The sequence below is a fragment of the Brachionichthys hirsutus genome, chromosome 9, assembly GCF_040956055.1.
Source record: "Brachionichthys hirsutus isolate HB-005 chromosome 9, CSIRO-AGI_Bhir_v1, whole genome shotgun sequence".
In the NCBI taxonomy this organism is placed as follows: Eukaryota; Metazoa; Chordata; class Actinopteri; order Lophiiformes; family Brachionichthyidae; genus Brachionichthys; species Brachionichthys hirsutus.
The window spans coordinates 10,724,854-10,738,022 of record NC_090905.1 but is presented as its reverse complement, the minus strand read 5'-3'; the positions used below and the strand labels follow the sequence as shown (position 1 = coordinate 10,738,022).

Below are 13,169 nucleotides of genomic sequence, written 5' to 3'. Positions count from 1 at the left end.
TGGTGTGTTCAAGGACATGAAAACATCAGATATGTGAAAGATGGCTGCACCAACAAGGTGTCGTTCTGTAAAATACAGTGCGAGTCATAAAATGGGAGACGTGCACATCACGAAGAGAATGTTACTGCTCCATGTATAACTGCTTGAAAATTTATTGCAGCATATGGCAGAATAGTTTTCAACGCAGAGATGACGCCGTGAAACCAAGAGCTTTTTGAGGCTGGTGCTATTTTTAATTATACCTTATATTGTACAACTACAACTAGCAAAATGTCCAACTTGAATAATAACATTTATTAGTAACATTTTATTATGAGACCTTTATGAGTGAAGGTCTTAAAGATGAAGGGGTTGCAAAAACAAAAATAGAATTCTGCAAGGTAGTGTGCAGAATTTATTTTTATTTTTTTTGTCAAATCATACGTACAATAAAGCATTTCATCTCATACGTTATACCTGCACTGTGTATGTTGACTTGAAATCTCACCTTCTGCTTTCAGTGGGAGGAAAATAAATGTCAGGCCCAGGCAAATAAGATGCATAGCCAAATATAAACTTCCTCTAAAACGGTTTGCGGTTGATTCACCTCTCCACTTCCTAAACAAGTTGCTGAAGAGATGCAGCAATGTGAAGGAGTTCTTCTTGTTCATCTCGCCACCTTCATTCATCTTCCAGAGGCATCTATAGAGGAGACTGTGTGGAGCATGAACAGGCTGTTTGAAAGCAATGCCTGACAGGGGTTAAACCTTATGCATGGCCGGTCCATGCCAGCCACTGCCAGCGCAAGCCATCAGGCCACATCGACCAACCACCTGAGCTACTGCTCCATACTGTCTTATGGGAAACTGATGATGATACCTTAGTGGAAACCATGAATAATAAAAGAGCTTCTTTCTCTATTTGGTCACAAAAACTTGCACCTGTTTTGAATAGTCTTTTTTTACATTTATTATTATTGAACATTTTTTAAACTCCAAAGTGTTCTCTGCTTGTAGTTCCTGTAGAACTTTCCAAATTTCACATCTTCAGTTTTTATCTTGGGTATTTTCTTTCTATTTTACAAGCATCTCTTGAATTTTCTTAGCACTATCAATTTTATATTAATCGGGTCTCAGTTCATCACACTATTACTTTCTAATTCCTTTCCAAAAACAGTTACAATTCCATGTGTCTTAGTTGGTCATAAACTAATTAAAAAAACTAAAAGCTTTATTGCTCACTTACCCTACAGCAAACATTAATGATCAAATATTGTGTGTACTCAATGGAAGAATGGCATACATGTCTCATTTAAAGACGACAGGGGGGGCCTTTGACCCCTCTCTGAAGCATTATTTATCTCAAGCGTATCAAACGAAGAGCTTCCCAAAGCACGCTGAGCAGTATGGCTTCCCTTGCCGCTCCTTAAAGATTCCTTGGCTGAGTTGCCGGAGGCAGAAGGCGCACACAAAGTGCTCTGGGTGAAACTTGCGGTTGAGAGCCGAGATGCAGCGGCCGATGACGGCTTCACCACAGCTTCCACACAGAGTGCCTTGCCTGGAGTGGAAGTGCTGTGAACAGAGGGGTCGGCCATCCAGCTCCATGAAGCCGCCGTCAGTGAATGGCTGAAGACAGTCCTGAAAACAGGATGGGAAAATATGGATGAGAGGGTGAGATTAAAAAAAAAAAAAAGGATTAGAGATTGAAACACGATGGAAAAAGGGACAATAATGTCTAGCCTTAACCTTGAATAAAATTAATATACGATAAATCATCCTCACAATTGTACTTCAATTCTTTAACGTTGTCTGTGTTGAATCAACTCCATTGTATATGTAATGGGTTGAAATTTGATCATTTGCAGGAGCAAATAAAACGAAAACCGACTTTTGTTGTGCAGACCTGTGATATCCTCTGTAAAAGTCTCAGCTTCCGTGGTGTGAAGCGTAGCTATAAAATTTGCATGGATCATTAATGCGTTATTCAGAGGCAGCTGTCACAGCTGTGCTTCTGTTAAACCATTGATAAGCCAGTTGACAGCCACAAGTCGCCTCTGTGAAGCTGAATTTGAGTTAAATGTCACATTAAAATGATAAAACATCAGCATTATTTTAGCAAATGATTTGGCTTGAAAATATCTGATAATTAAAAGTCGAGACAAAGAGCAGCTGAGGCTGATGGGAACGTCATGAGTTGTGGCGCTTATCCCTAAAACGTGGACTAATTGTCCGTACGGGAGAGGACACACATACCATCCTGTTGACTACAGACCTTTTGCAGACATTTTCATAGCAGCATATTAGCACAGGTGTAGCGATTGTTCCATTCATATGTGCCAACATGCACAACACCAAGGCTTTAGTATGGAAACACCTCAGTGGAAAAATTCATTGATGTAAGTAACAAGTCAAACTGTCTCAAAAGAATCTAATATGTCATATTTCCCATTCAGGACTAATTTCACATATCAACCATGAAATACAAAAAGTTGCACGCCGTTAAAATGTCAAGCTGCAAACAGCGATGTGAGACGTCCACACTGAAGACATGTGGCTCCTTTGATTTATTTGCATCATGTCAACCACAACATATTCACAAGACACAAGGTTTTCATCAGCCTTGCGGTCAAAACGGTACAATTAAAGCAACTGTGTGTGGATCGTTCTCATTTATTCCAATTCCAGGGCTTATGTGTGTGGTCTGAGGTAAGGCGCTCACCGAGCAGACGAAGCATTCTGAATGCCAGGTGCCATTGGCTGCGATCAGGTAGCTCTCCCTGACTGACTCCCCACAGCCAGAGCATTTGGGAGCAAAGAGGTGGTCGAAGTCCCTGCAACAATACGGCTTCCCATCTTTTTCTTGGAAACCTGGGACAGGAAAAAGACACACACACAAATCATTCTTAGTGCTGCGGGATGCAATTCATTTGATTGCTGAAGTTGTGGTTTCCCCCTGATGAGAAATGAATGCGCTCACCTTCAGGTCCAAACATGCCTCCACAGTGTGTACAGAAGAAGTGTTCGGGGTGCCAGGTCTGGTCCAAAGCCGTCACGATGTTCTTGGTCAATCAGAAATATTACGAATGAAAGAAAGTTGCATTGTGTTGTTACTTCCCTTTGTGATGAAGAAGCTTGGCCTCTTGATATCACATTTTAAGATATCAAGAGACACAAAAATGGAGGATTGTACTTCAAAAAAGTCGAAGTAGAAGCACAGTTAGATTGTGATAAATTACTTTGACGTTCAGCTATGCTGAAGGAATCAACCACAGTCAGCTGCTTTATTGATGAATTCAAGACAAATCAATAAAAAGAGTACTTCAGACTAGGGTATAAATGATCAATATTTAAAAGATTAGAGTATGAATAAATAGAGATGACAGAACAAATTATAGATTTGGTCAGGATACAAAGTCAAGTGTATGTATGAGTATGAGTAGTGAGAAGCCGTTTTTTGTCACCTGGATAATGGGGCCTTTGCAATATGCACAAAGCGGTGAGAACTGCTTTTGGTAGTCTTTTCCACAGTATGGCTGCCCATCCCTCTCAAAGAAGCCCGTGTCACTCAGCTGCGTTTTGCAGATCACACACACAAAGTGTTGAGGGTGCCACACTTGACCCAGCGCTGCGATCATCTACAGAAGACAAAGGAAAGCGACAACAACATTTTTGTTTTTTTGTCTTGTGGATTCAGACCAAGTTCTTGTTCTTTTCTCTCATTTCTTCTTGGGCAGATTTCTAAATCTCGAACACAATGTGCTTGTGTGACAGTTGTACCTCTCCCACAATGCTTTTCTGGCAGGCTGCACACTGGCCCTTGGTAGCGGTGCGTACGCCAATCTTCAGCAAGTCAGAACTGAGCCCTCCCAGCAGATCATCGATACTTTCTGATTTTTTGTTCTCGTTGGGGGCGTTTGCATCTGGCCCTGCTGAGCTGCGGCTCTCCTGGTTCTCCTGTTGAGCATCCGTTTTCCTTTTTGACTGTTTCTGCACTAGTGGTGGTGGAGTCGTGGAAGACACTGGATCCTGAATAAGGATGCAAACAAGCACAATTGTGTTTTTTTTATTACCTTGAAATTTTCAATCAGAATCGATTTATTCAAGGTAATAAAGGTGTATTTTTTGAGAAATTTGTGTTGAACAATGAAATTTTATGACTCGAGCCGGTACAGCATCAACATTAGTCTCCTGCTGCCCTCTGCTGATCATAAGGAGGATTTCTTTCCTCCCATGCAGAGATCTTTCTGTTCAACACAGGTTTACCTTGAGAAGCTAAAATGTGGTGTTTTCTGCTAATTACTCTTTAATATGATTGGATTGGCAAATATTGACAACTTCCAGTCATTCAGAAACATGCACTGTATGGTACTAACCCCTTGCCCCAGATCCAGCAGATCCTGTAAGATAGAATCCAGCTCCGAGTTGGATGAGCTGGAGATCAGGTAAGGAGATGCTGCAGGAGATGAAGCATCACTACAAGGCAAAGTATATCATAAAATTTAAAAAAATATTTTTTATCTTATGGTCTGGTTGTATGTAGATGTATTTGAATAATGTAATAAGAAAAGAGGACACATTAAGAAAACATAAACAAGCTAGCACATTATGTCCTTTAGAAAGTGATTAGATTGTTGTGTTTATAAGAATACAGCACTTTAAAGCAACGTCCTGTCTTCTAAATACTTTAATCAGGGATACTGGAGCCCACGCTTGTGTTTCACCTGAACACTTCTTTTCCTTTCTTGATGACTGAGGCGTAAACTGCACCTGTTCTCTTTGGACACACAACCAAAAGTACCAGAATGACAAATTAATCTGATCTCAAAGGGCAAGCTGGTTGGTTAAGAAGACATGTATTTATTTTTTATTTATTTGTCTTACCGCTCCATCAACTGGACAGTTGCTCTCACTGACATTGATATTTTGTGAACCTGCAGAATTCAATGCAAGTTCCTCCAAAAGCAAATCTGCAGGATACAGGCAATAAATCTTAAAACCACACTTAGTCACAAATACATATGCACACACAAGTACACAATTTATTATTACATGTGAATGCTTATACATAAAGCCACTCAAACATATTTGCTGTCTTCTCTTGGTGTTTCCTGTTATTTGTGAAATAATTGTGGCGAAGTGCGTCGCAGACGTGATCGAGATGCAGATCAAGGTGCAGGTGGATCCGACTCAGGCTGCTTCTAGTAAAGCAGCTTCCTCAGGAAGTGGTTATAGAAAGGGTACTGAAGTGAAACTCACATATTTACTGTTACAAGACTCATGACAAACATTACAATTTAAATTCTGTCCTTACACAATCTCATTCTCAGATGCAACATAAGAGTAAAACATTTGTGAAACTGTGTCCGGTGAATCAAAACATTTTTTTTTTACAAATTTGTAATAGGTTTTATTTTTGAAAGATGTAGATTACTTTTTCATATCTCCAAAGACCATCTCCTTCCTCAATGTTTTTTTTTGACACCGTGTTGAGATGATATTTCTATTTTAGAGCACCATAAAATTATTGAAAATATAGTTACATCAACAACAATGTTGTTCAGATTATTGCTAACCTAGAATTTAAAAGTTATAGTGTAGTATAGTATATATATATATAGTATACTGGTGTTCTGTAGGTGATGCAAGTCCCAGAACATTAAAAACACCGTCCTCTTATCACATGTTTGATTCTTCCTTTCTCTACAATGATGGTACTGACAATGATAATTCCATTCCTAACCCTCTCTGCACAGATCAGTTTAAAGATGACAGCAGCCTTAAGGAAGTTGACTTACCAAGCTCCTCCATGTTGTGTCCTGTTTGCATTACTGTACATCTTCCTAGCTATCTCTCTCGCGCTCTCTCTCTCTCTCTCTCTCTCTCTCTCTCTCTCTCATACACACACACAAAAAGCTCACGACTATAGTGTAATTTGCCTATAGGATTTTTTTGTTACAAGTACACCTCTGCAGAAAAAGTAAGATGTAGATCAACTTACAACAAAGAATAACTTCATGAACCTCATTTTTAGTCTGAACCAGAAAAGATTTAAAGTGCATCAATTTTCTTTAAATTCAAGAAAATTAAATCTTGAAACTGTTTTCAACCAACTAATTGAGCCAGCCACTGAGGACCAGTAGCATAGCCATGATGTGTGTTTCTTGAAGTAAGGTTTTCAGGTTATTTTGGAAAGATGCATTTTCATCTTGAAAAAATAAGTCATCAACACCAAACATCCATTCACTTGATGGAATAAGAACATTTTCCAACATCTCAATGTACACTTGCGCATTTATTGATGAGCCAGTGACTGCCAGCTCTCGCAAGCCTTTACCTGACATGCAGCCCCAGATCATCAATGTCAGTGGAAATGTCCTTGTTTTATTGAGGAAGCCATTGCATTGGAACGGCATCAAAGAAAGGTTGCAGCAGCATCACCTAGCCCAAAGCAGATTTCCAATTCATTGTTCAATATCGCTTTCCTCCAGTCATCCACAGTCCACGATTGCTTTTCTTTAGCCCACTGTAAAAAATTATGTTGTAAAGAAAGAATTTCCCCACCCGGGATGAATAAAGGAAACTTTCTTTTCTTTATTCATTGACCTTGTTTCTTTTGTTTAGGTGTTAATGATGGCTTTCCTGTGTTTACATCACATTTCCTTTATGCAATTTTACGGTTGGGTCACACACATTGACTCCAGTTTCCACCCATTTCAATTTCTCTGTTTTCTTTTTGTGTGTGTGTGTGTGTGTGTGTGTGTGCATTTTCTGTTGTCAAGACATATTGCTGTAAGCTTTTTATCTGAGTATGCTTCCAATTCACAACCATCCCATATAGTTTGTAGCTACCCAGATCTGACACACAGCTACTTGGGAAAAACCAACATCTTTTGCAACGTTCCGTGAAGATTGACCTTTTTGGAGACGTTTCATGATCCTCTCCTTTGTTTCAACTCACATTTCCCGTATTGGAGCCATGACTCATGTCAATCCACTTAGTGTGCCAACTGTTAACATTCTCTTTAAAACAACAACAACAACAACAACAACTGCAGACTAATGAGCAGATTTAATCTGATGCAGATGTTTATTTTTGAAATGCACATTACAAGGTGATTCCATAATTTCCTCAGAATTGAGTGATTCCATGTGTTTGCTGTCCACAACAATTTTCTTTCTTTCTTTCTTTAATTGTTTCTCAAAGCCAGAAGGTTGGCATTTTAGATAATAGTAATTGCTTTGTGGCATGTCTGTGATTTCCTTTTTTTCCTACAAAATTTGAAAGAACATCCTCCAAGAGTGGTGCTTTTTGCCAGGGGTTGTGTAATGCGTTGGCGTTCACATGGGGCCTGATATGCTTCCTACCAAACAAGATCACAAATTATACAAAGTGGAATTATTACAACTGTCCGCGGCTCCGTCAGACAGCTGTGGTCGGTCATATTTAGCTAGATTACAGGATTCCTGAAGTGCTTTCTGCCTTTTTTTATGTAATGGTGCTCCATGCAATACACAACGGGCAACAAACTCCGAGTTTCAAACACCAAGACGGCTAATTTCGGGGTTTAACTCGAGATTCTAGATCCATTTTGGTCACCATATGACAGTCTGTCAGAGCAAAATACCAATCCGAGCTCGCACCACTTTGGATTCAACCATTATCTTTGAAAGCAGGGAGTATTTATAGTTTTCATTGGTTTTGAATTTTACTTTAAGACGATTAGCTTTACATTCCTCAGCTATTGGAATAAACATACATAATAATATAAACGAAGTCATAAAACATTTGGCTTAAAACGTATAGATAAATCATTCCTAACACTGTTGAAAGTAAAACCGCCCCCTGCGTTTTGGTTTCGTCTGTTACCGGAAGAGAACGTGTTTACAGGGCAGCGCACCTCCACGTTAGCGTCATTGATTGGATTGTTATAGAACTGACTTGGAAAGATAGCTTTGCGTTTTAAGACTAGAACTTTAGCGCGTTTGTAAAACAACTGTGCAGATTTCTTGCGCCACGCCGCCATTGGCGTGTTTATTTGATGGAAGAAATGCTGGCGACAAGTATAGCAATGACAAACTGGCTAACGTAGCTAACGAGGTTAGCCAGTCGGACGACTAGATAATTACACTAGCTAACTAGTCGCTAAATCAGCCGAACATCTGACACTGGGAGACAGGTATCATTATGGAAACACCATTCTGCGGACTGTGGTCATATTTGCACTTTGTGTCGCTACGTATTATTTATTTTTGTGCTTCCATGATTTGCTTCCCCTTTGTCATTCTTATTGACCAACAGGTCAGCCATCGCGGCCATGGGTGCAGAGAGCAGCGCCGTGCGGAGCTGCACTCTGGAGGAGCCGCTCCTGACGCTGCCTTCCGGGCTCACCATGTACTCCGCGATCCTCCAAGATGGGAAGCCCGCTTCCGTGTTTGTTCATAAACAGGGCAATGGGGACAAAGTTAACAAAGCTGCCAATGTAGGCATCATTGCATGACATCAGCAGATAGTCAAGCAACTAGCCTGCACAGAAAAGTCTTTATGCTGAATTTGATTTACATCTATAATTATTGGCTTTGGCTGGCAGGCTTTCTAATCCATGGTTCTGACATCAGCAAGCACGACCATTTGCTTTCTATTGGAAGTTAAGACATGCTTTAATCAACTGCAGCACCTGAAGACCTTGAGGCATCCATGTCTGCTGCGCTTCCTGTCCTGCTCAGTTCAGAAAGGTTTCATCCACCTGGTGACGGAGCGCGTGCAGCCCTTGGAGCTGCTGCTGGACAGCCTCTCTCCAGAGGAGGTCTGCGCAGGCATCTATGACCTCCTGCAGGCGCTGGTCTTTCTTCATGAGAGGGTGAGCATTAAGGCGGCGGGGGGGGGCTGCAGGGTGGGCCCTTGTGCTGTAATATGAATGAATGTATAAAACAAACAGCGTAACGAGAGAGGCCCTGCTTCAGGTTCTGAACTAGTCATATAGCATTTCTTTTTATTGTCATTCATAAACATCCTTCCTTGACCACCAGGGCAAATCCAGTCACAACAACGTCTGCACTTCGTCTGTGTTTGTCAGTGAAGACGGTCATTGGAAACTTGGGGGAATGGAGACGGTCTGTAAGTTCTCCGAAGCAACCCCCGAGGTAAAGATGCCGTCTGCGTTTACGATTCATTTCTAAAAAAAACACTTGAGCCAGATATTTAAAGACTCGCTCTGCCTCGAAATGTTGCATTTTCATTTCCTGTTTCCGTCAACTCAGTTTCTTACAAGCATTCGGAATGTCCGAGAAGCGAGCTGCGTTCCTCCAGAAGAGCGGGTATGTGTGGCTTAAAGGTTGGGACAGACCAACAAAAACAGAAAATGGAAGAATTTCCTCACAAGTTGTGATTAAAACATTTTTTGTCGACAGGTTGAGGACTTTAAAATGCTTCCTGAGACAATTTCTCACTCGCGGGACTGTTATTCCTTTGGCATGATGGTGGAGACGCTCATCTCTTTCCTGAACGGCTTTGGTAAGTACACTCTCAGCGCTGCATTCACTCGTTATTAAAAATCAGAATGACCTTCTTTTGTACTTTCTATTTCCAGTGTCACAGGAGGTTTCCGACAGCCTGAACAAGACCCTGCAGGCCGGCCTGCTGAACTCCGACCCCTCATTGCGACCTCCCCTGAACTCTCTGCTGACTCATGACTTGTTCAGGCAAGTGAGGTGACGTCGTGTGTTTTATGTTTGCTCTTGCTGTTTTCCATTGATACTGAAAGTGCCGTGTTTCTCCCCAACACGTCTTTTTTTTTTCTCTCAATAGGAATGACTTTCTTGAGGTGATGAATTTTTTGAAGAGCCTGACATTGAAGACTGAAGAAGAAAAGAATGAATTTTTTAAGTAAGAAATGAAACGGGGGGGGTCATTTTCAAAATGCTCTTCTGTGGTCGCCGCATTCATTTCAGATGTGGGGTTTGATGAAATGCTGTCGGGGCTGTTTCGATTGAATGTTAGCCACTGTTGGGAAGTTCAGTCGTCATTCTTAAACGGCATTTAAATAAAATAATTTATTCTGTCATTGAAATTACAGTATTATCAATATGCTCATTGTTTTTTGTAGGTTTCTTCTGGACCGGGTCCAGGGTCTCCCTGAAGAGCTGATGGCTGCTCGTCTCATCCCTAAACTCCTCAACTCTCTCGTTTTTGCAGAGCCCATGGCTGTCAAAAGCTTCCTGCCTCATCTTCTAAAGCCAAAGATTGGTGCGATGGATTTCTTGCTGATAATAGTCACTTAGATCTTTTAAAATCTGTCTGCAGAGAGGAACTGTAAGTAGTTTGTTGATCACGCGTCTTCTCTTTTCATTTCATTTTTATGGCCAGATTCCAGTGGCAGCGCTGAGGACTGCCTGCTGTCTGTGTCCCTGTACCGTAAACATGTGATTCCCCAGCTTATCAAGCTGTTCCGTGTCAATGAAGAGCATGTTCGGATTGTGTTGCTGGCTCACATCCACATCTACGCTGATATCTTCACCCAAGAGGAACTCAAAAGCCAGATCCTTCCTCAGGTGGCGTGTTGAACTAAAAATGAATGGATGGAAATGCAAGCTCTTTACAATGCTCCTTGAATTGTAGCGTAACACATCTGGATATTATATATTTTTATATAGTGTAAAATATCCATGTTGGATGTGTGGTATTTGTCCTGTACTGACATTTGACATGGAACTTATCATTGGTCAATTGCAAACATGAAGCATAATCTGAAATTCCTTTATTGTGTCGTAAAACTAGGTTTTTTTTTTTTGGTTTTTTTTTTCCTGCAGGTTTTGTTAGGAATGAGAGACACAAATGATTCTCTGGTTGCCATGACGCTGCAAGGCCTGGCGGTGTTGGTGCCCTTGCTGGGGGCTGAAGTGGTTGTTGGCGGTGCGAGAACCAGAGTCTTTAAACGCACCACGCCCAACTTTACAAAGTCTACAGACGTCACCCCTGAAAGTAAGCGGCGCTAAAAACAAACTAATCTGATCAGTGACAAACAAACAAACAAGCTCAACTAGGACTATTTCAGGTTTTTTAGATTGGCATATTCTGCCTTTTTAGTGAGAAGTTTATTCAAAGTAAATGTATGCATTAGATTTAATATTGAGACGAGTATACAGGCAATTATGCAAGTTTTTATATTGGGACAAATTATAGGACTTTATTATACATTGGTAAAATTAAAATTGAGTATAAATCACTGTTAATAAAATATCTGTTACCAGTCCAGGCAGCTAATATTTGCCTGTCTTCAGAATGACATTTGCTACTGTAGGCATGAATTATCACACAGCTTTGAGTTGGTCGGCCTTCTTTTTTTTTATATATATATATATATATAATTTATTTCTATAAAAAATGTCTGTGTTCAGTGACAGATTTTCTTAGCTCAAGCGTGAACATTTAAAATGTGCTTTGTCCTGTTTAGCTTCGCCCGTCCACATCGTTGGGGACTCCCACCCTCAGCTGGCCCAGCCTACTAAAATTTTGAGTTTGTTCCCCAGACCATCGGGGAATGAAGGCTCGGTCCTTGGTCTGCTGGATGGCTTAGTGGGTAGCAGGGGGAATCCTAGAAGTTGCTCTCCGGCATCCAAGTCGGGTATGACCCAACCCGACCCTCACTCTGACCTACTAATGTTGAGTTGAGGTTTTCCAGATGGGTGTCTGAAGCTCAGTCTCTGTTTTTGTCATGCTTCAGATGTCGGTAGACAAACAGCTCTTCCATTGAATGGCTTTCATCAGGAGAAGGAGCGGAAGCTGCAGTCGTACGCACCAGAGCAGGCCGACGGAGTCCAAGGTCCGGTGGAAGACTGGCCTGACTGGAGCGACTCTGAGGAGCGGGAAAACAGAGAAGGACAATCGGTCCAGATCCGCATTCAGGCATCGGAGGGAGGAGATCCAGTCCTCTCCCAAACAAATCTGGAACAGGAGCCGTGGGATGACTTTGATGATCCTGAACCAACCTCAGATCTCTCACCCGTGACTCCAGTTTTACTCGCACCACACGGAGGGGGCATTCCTACAGCTGTCAAATATGCTGCTGAGCCAATGAGACTGGGTTCCTCTAAAGCCCAAAAACTGACATCGGCTGTGGGACAACCCACGAGCAAGGGCCCCACCTCTTGGGACAATGGCTGGGCTCAAGAAGAGGTAGACTCTGAGATATCAAGCAGCCCTTCAGTCCTCAAACCCACCGCGCAACGAAAAAAGGCTGGGACCAAAGGCCTCGGGGATGAGTTCACCATTAAGGTGAAGAAAAGGGAGGTGCGCGATCCTGAGCTGGATTTGTTTGCAGACATGGTGCCGGACATCAAACTGTCATCTCCAGCTCTGCTGCCACTGGACGAAGGCGGCGCGGGTGATGCTGGACTTTCCCCAGCCTCTTCAGGAAACACTGAATCGCTGCAGCTCGGCTCATCCCTGAATGCTGTAAACCTCACTGCCAAGTTCGCTGCTGCCGAACTAACCGAAGTGAGTGTGGGGAAAGAAAGACTTGCTGCTGGGCTTCCGTGCTTACTGCTCTCAGTATTCATGTCTTTTGTTTGTCTTTTCCTGTCAGACTGAAGCAGATGGCTGGGGAGACGGAGATGAGCTGAACTGGGAGGATGAGAGTGACTGGTGATCATTCCTGTTCCAGCTGCAGCAGGGAGGCGTAACCACTGTTAAACTCCAATCGCCATCGCTCATGAAGACAGAATGACGATGAAGGGACGACTTTTTATATCTTTTTCTGTTGAACCGTTAGCATTTGTTGCCCAAGATCAGCTAGAAGTTTATCAGATGGTCCTTGACCTGGACAAATGAAGCCATTTATTTTATTTTTTTGCCAACTTGACACGCTCACCTTTTAGAGGTGAACATGCCATCCTGCCTTCATGTGCTTTTTTCTTTTTAAACGTGCCAGCCTCTACTGGCACCAAGGTGAAGGAGCGCATTGTGGCAAGACGACTCCAAAATGTCTCGGGTTTGATTTACGGAAGGCTTGCACTTTGAATGAATGTGAAATAGAAATGACATAATTTATTCATAGCTTGTTGGTTGCAGGCGAAGTAAAGATTTTACTTTTATCAAATACAACCCCGCTCTTTTCTCAAAGTGTATTATATTCATCTTTATGCAACAGTTCTCGTTTTGGGCGACTCCCAAAGAGTTTCATCAGACAAGCAGAA

The 13,169-nt window shown here is 41.8% G+C and overlaps 2 protein-coding genes across 2 annotated transcripts; one reads left to right on the top strand and one right to left on the bottom strand.

The window, feature by feature from the left end:
• Window positions 1-337: 337 nt before the first annotated feature.
• lpxn (leupaxin) lies at window positions 338-5,786 on the bottom strand. Its single transcript, XM_068743672.1, has 9 exons — window positions 5,774-5,786; window positions 4,860-4,945; window positions 4,700-4,752; window positions 4,352-4,451; window positions 3,756-4,004; window positions 3,440-3,613; window positions 2,956-3,037; window positions 2,698-2,846; window positions 338-1,616 (listed from the first exon to the last, which is right to left on the bottom strand). Exons 1-9 carry the CDS (start codon window positions 5,784-5,786, stop codon window positions 1,350-1,352), a joined length of 1,173 nt encoding a protein of 390 aa, XP_068599773.1. The 3' UTR covers window positions 338-1,349.
• A 2,507-nt stretch (window positions 5,787-8,293) lies between these two features.
• On the top strand, window positions 8,294-12,688 carry scyl3 (SCY1-like, kinase-like 3). Its single transcript, XM_068743923.1, has 13 exons — window positions 8,294-8,458; window positions 8,651-8,836; window positions 9,006-9,119; window positions 9,237-9,293; window positions 9,387-9,489; window positions 9,566-9,677; window positions 9,784-9,861; window positions 10,082-10,221; window positions 10,342-10,526; window positions 10,785-10,956; window positions 11,429-11,599; window positions 11,699-12,471; window positions 12,560-12,688. The coding sequence occupies exons 1-13, from the start codon at window positions 8,294-8,296 to the stop codon at window positions 12,620-12,622; spliced, it is 2,319 nt and encodes a 772-aa protein (XP_068600024.1). The 3' UTR covers window positions 12,623-12,688.
• The last annotated feature ends 481 nt before the right edge of the window (window positions 12,689-13,169 follow it).

Coding starts and splice junctions, on each gene's coding strand:
- lpxn (XM_068743672.1), bottom strand. Junction 4,005..4,351: donor TGCTGGATCTGGGGCAAGGG/GTTAGTACCATA, acceptor ATCCTTATTCAG/GATCCAGTGTCTTCCACGAC. Junction 3,038..3,439: donor GCAAAGGCCCCATTATCCAG/GTGACAAAAAAC, acceptor TGATTGACCAAG/AACATCGTGACGGCTTTGGA.
- scyl3 (XM_068743923.1), top strand. CDS start 8,294: ATGGGTGCAGAGAGCAGCGCCGTGCGGAGCTGCACTCTGGAGGAGCCG. Junction 8,459..8,650: donor AAGTTAACAAAGCTGCCAAT/GTAGGCATCATT, acceptor AATCAACTGCAG/CACCTGAAGACCTTGAGGCA. Junction 9,678..9,783: donor CTGACTCATGACTTGTTCAG/GCAAGTGAGGTG, acceptor TTCTCTCAATAG/GAATGACTTTCTTGAGGTGA.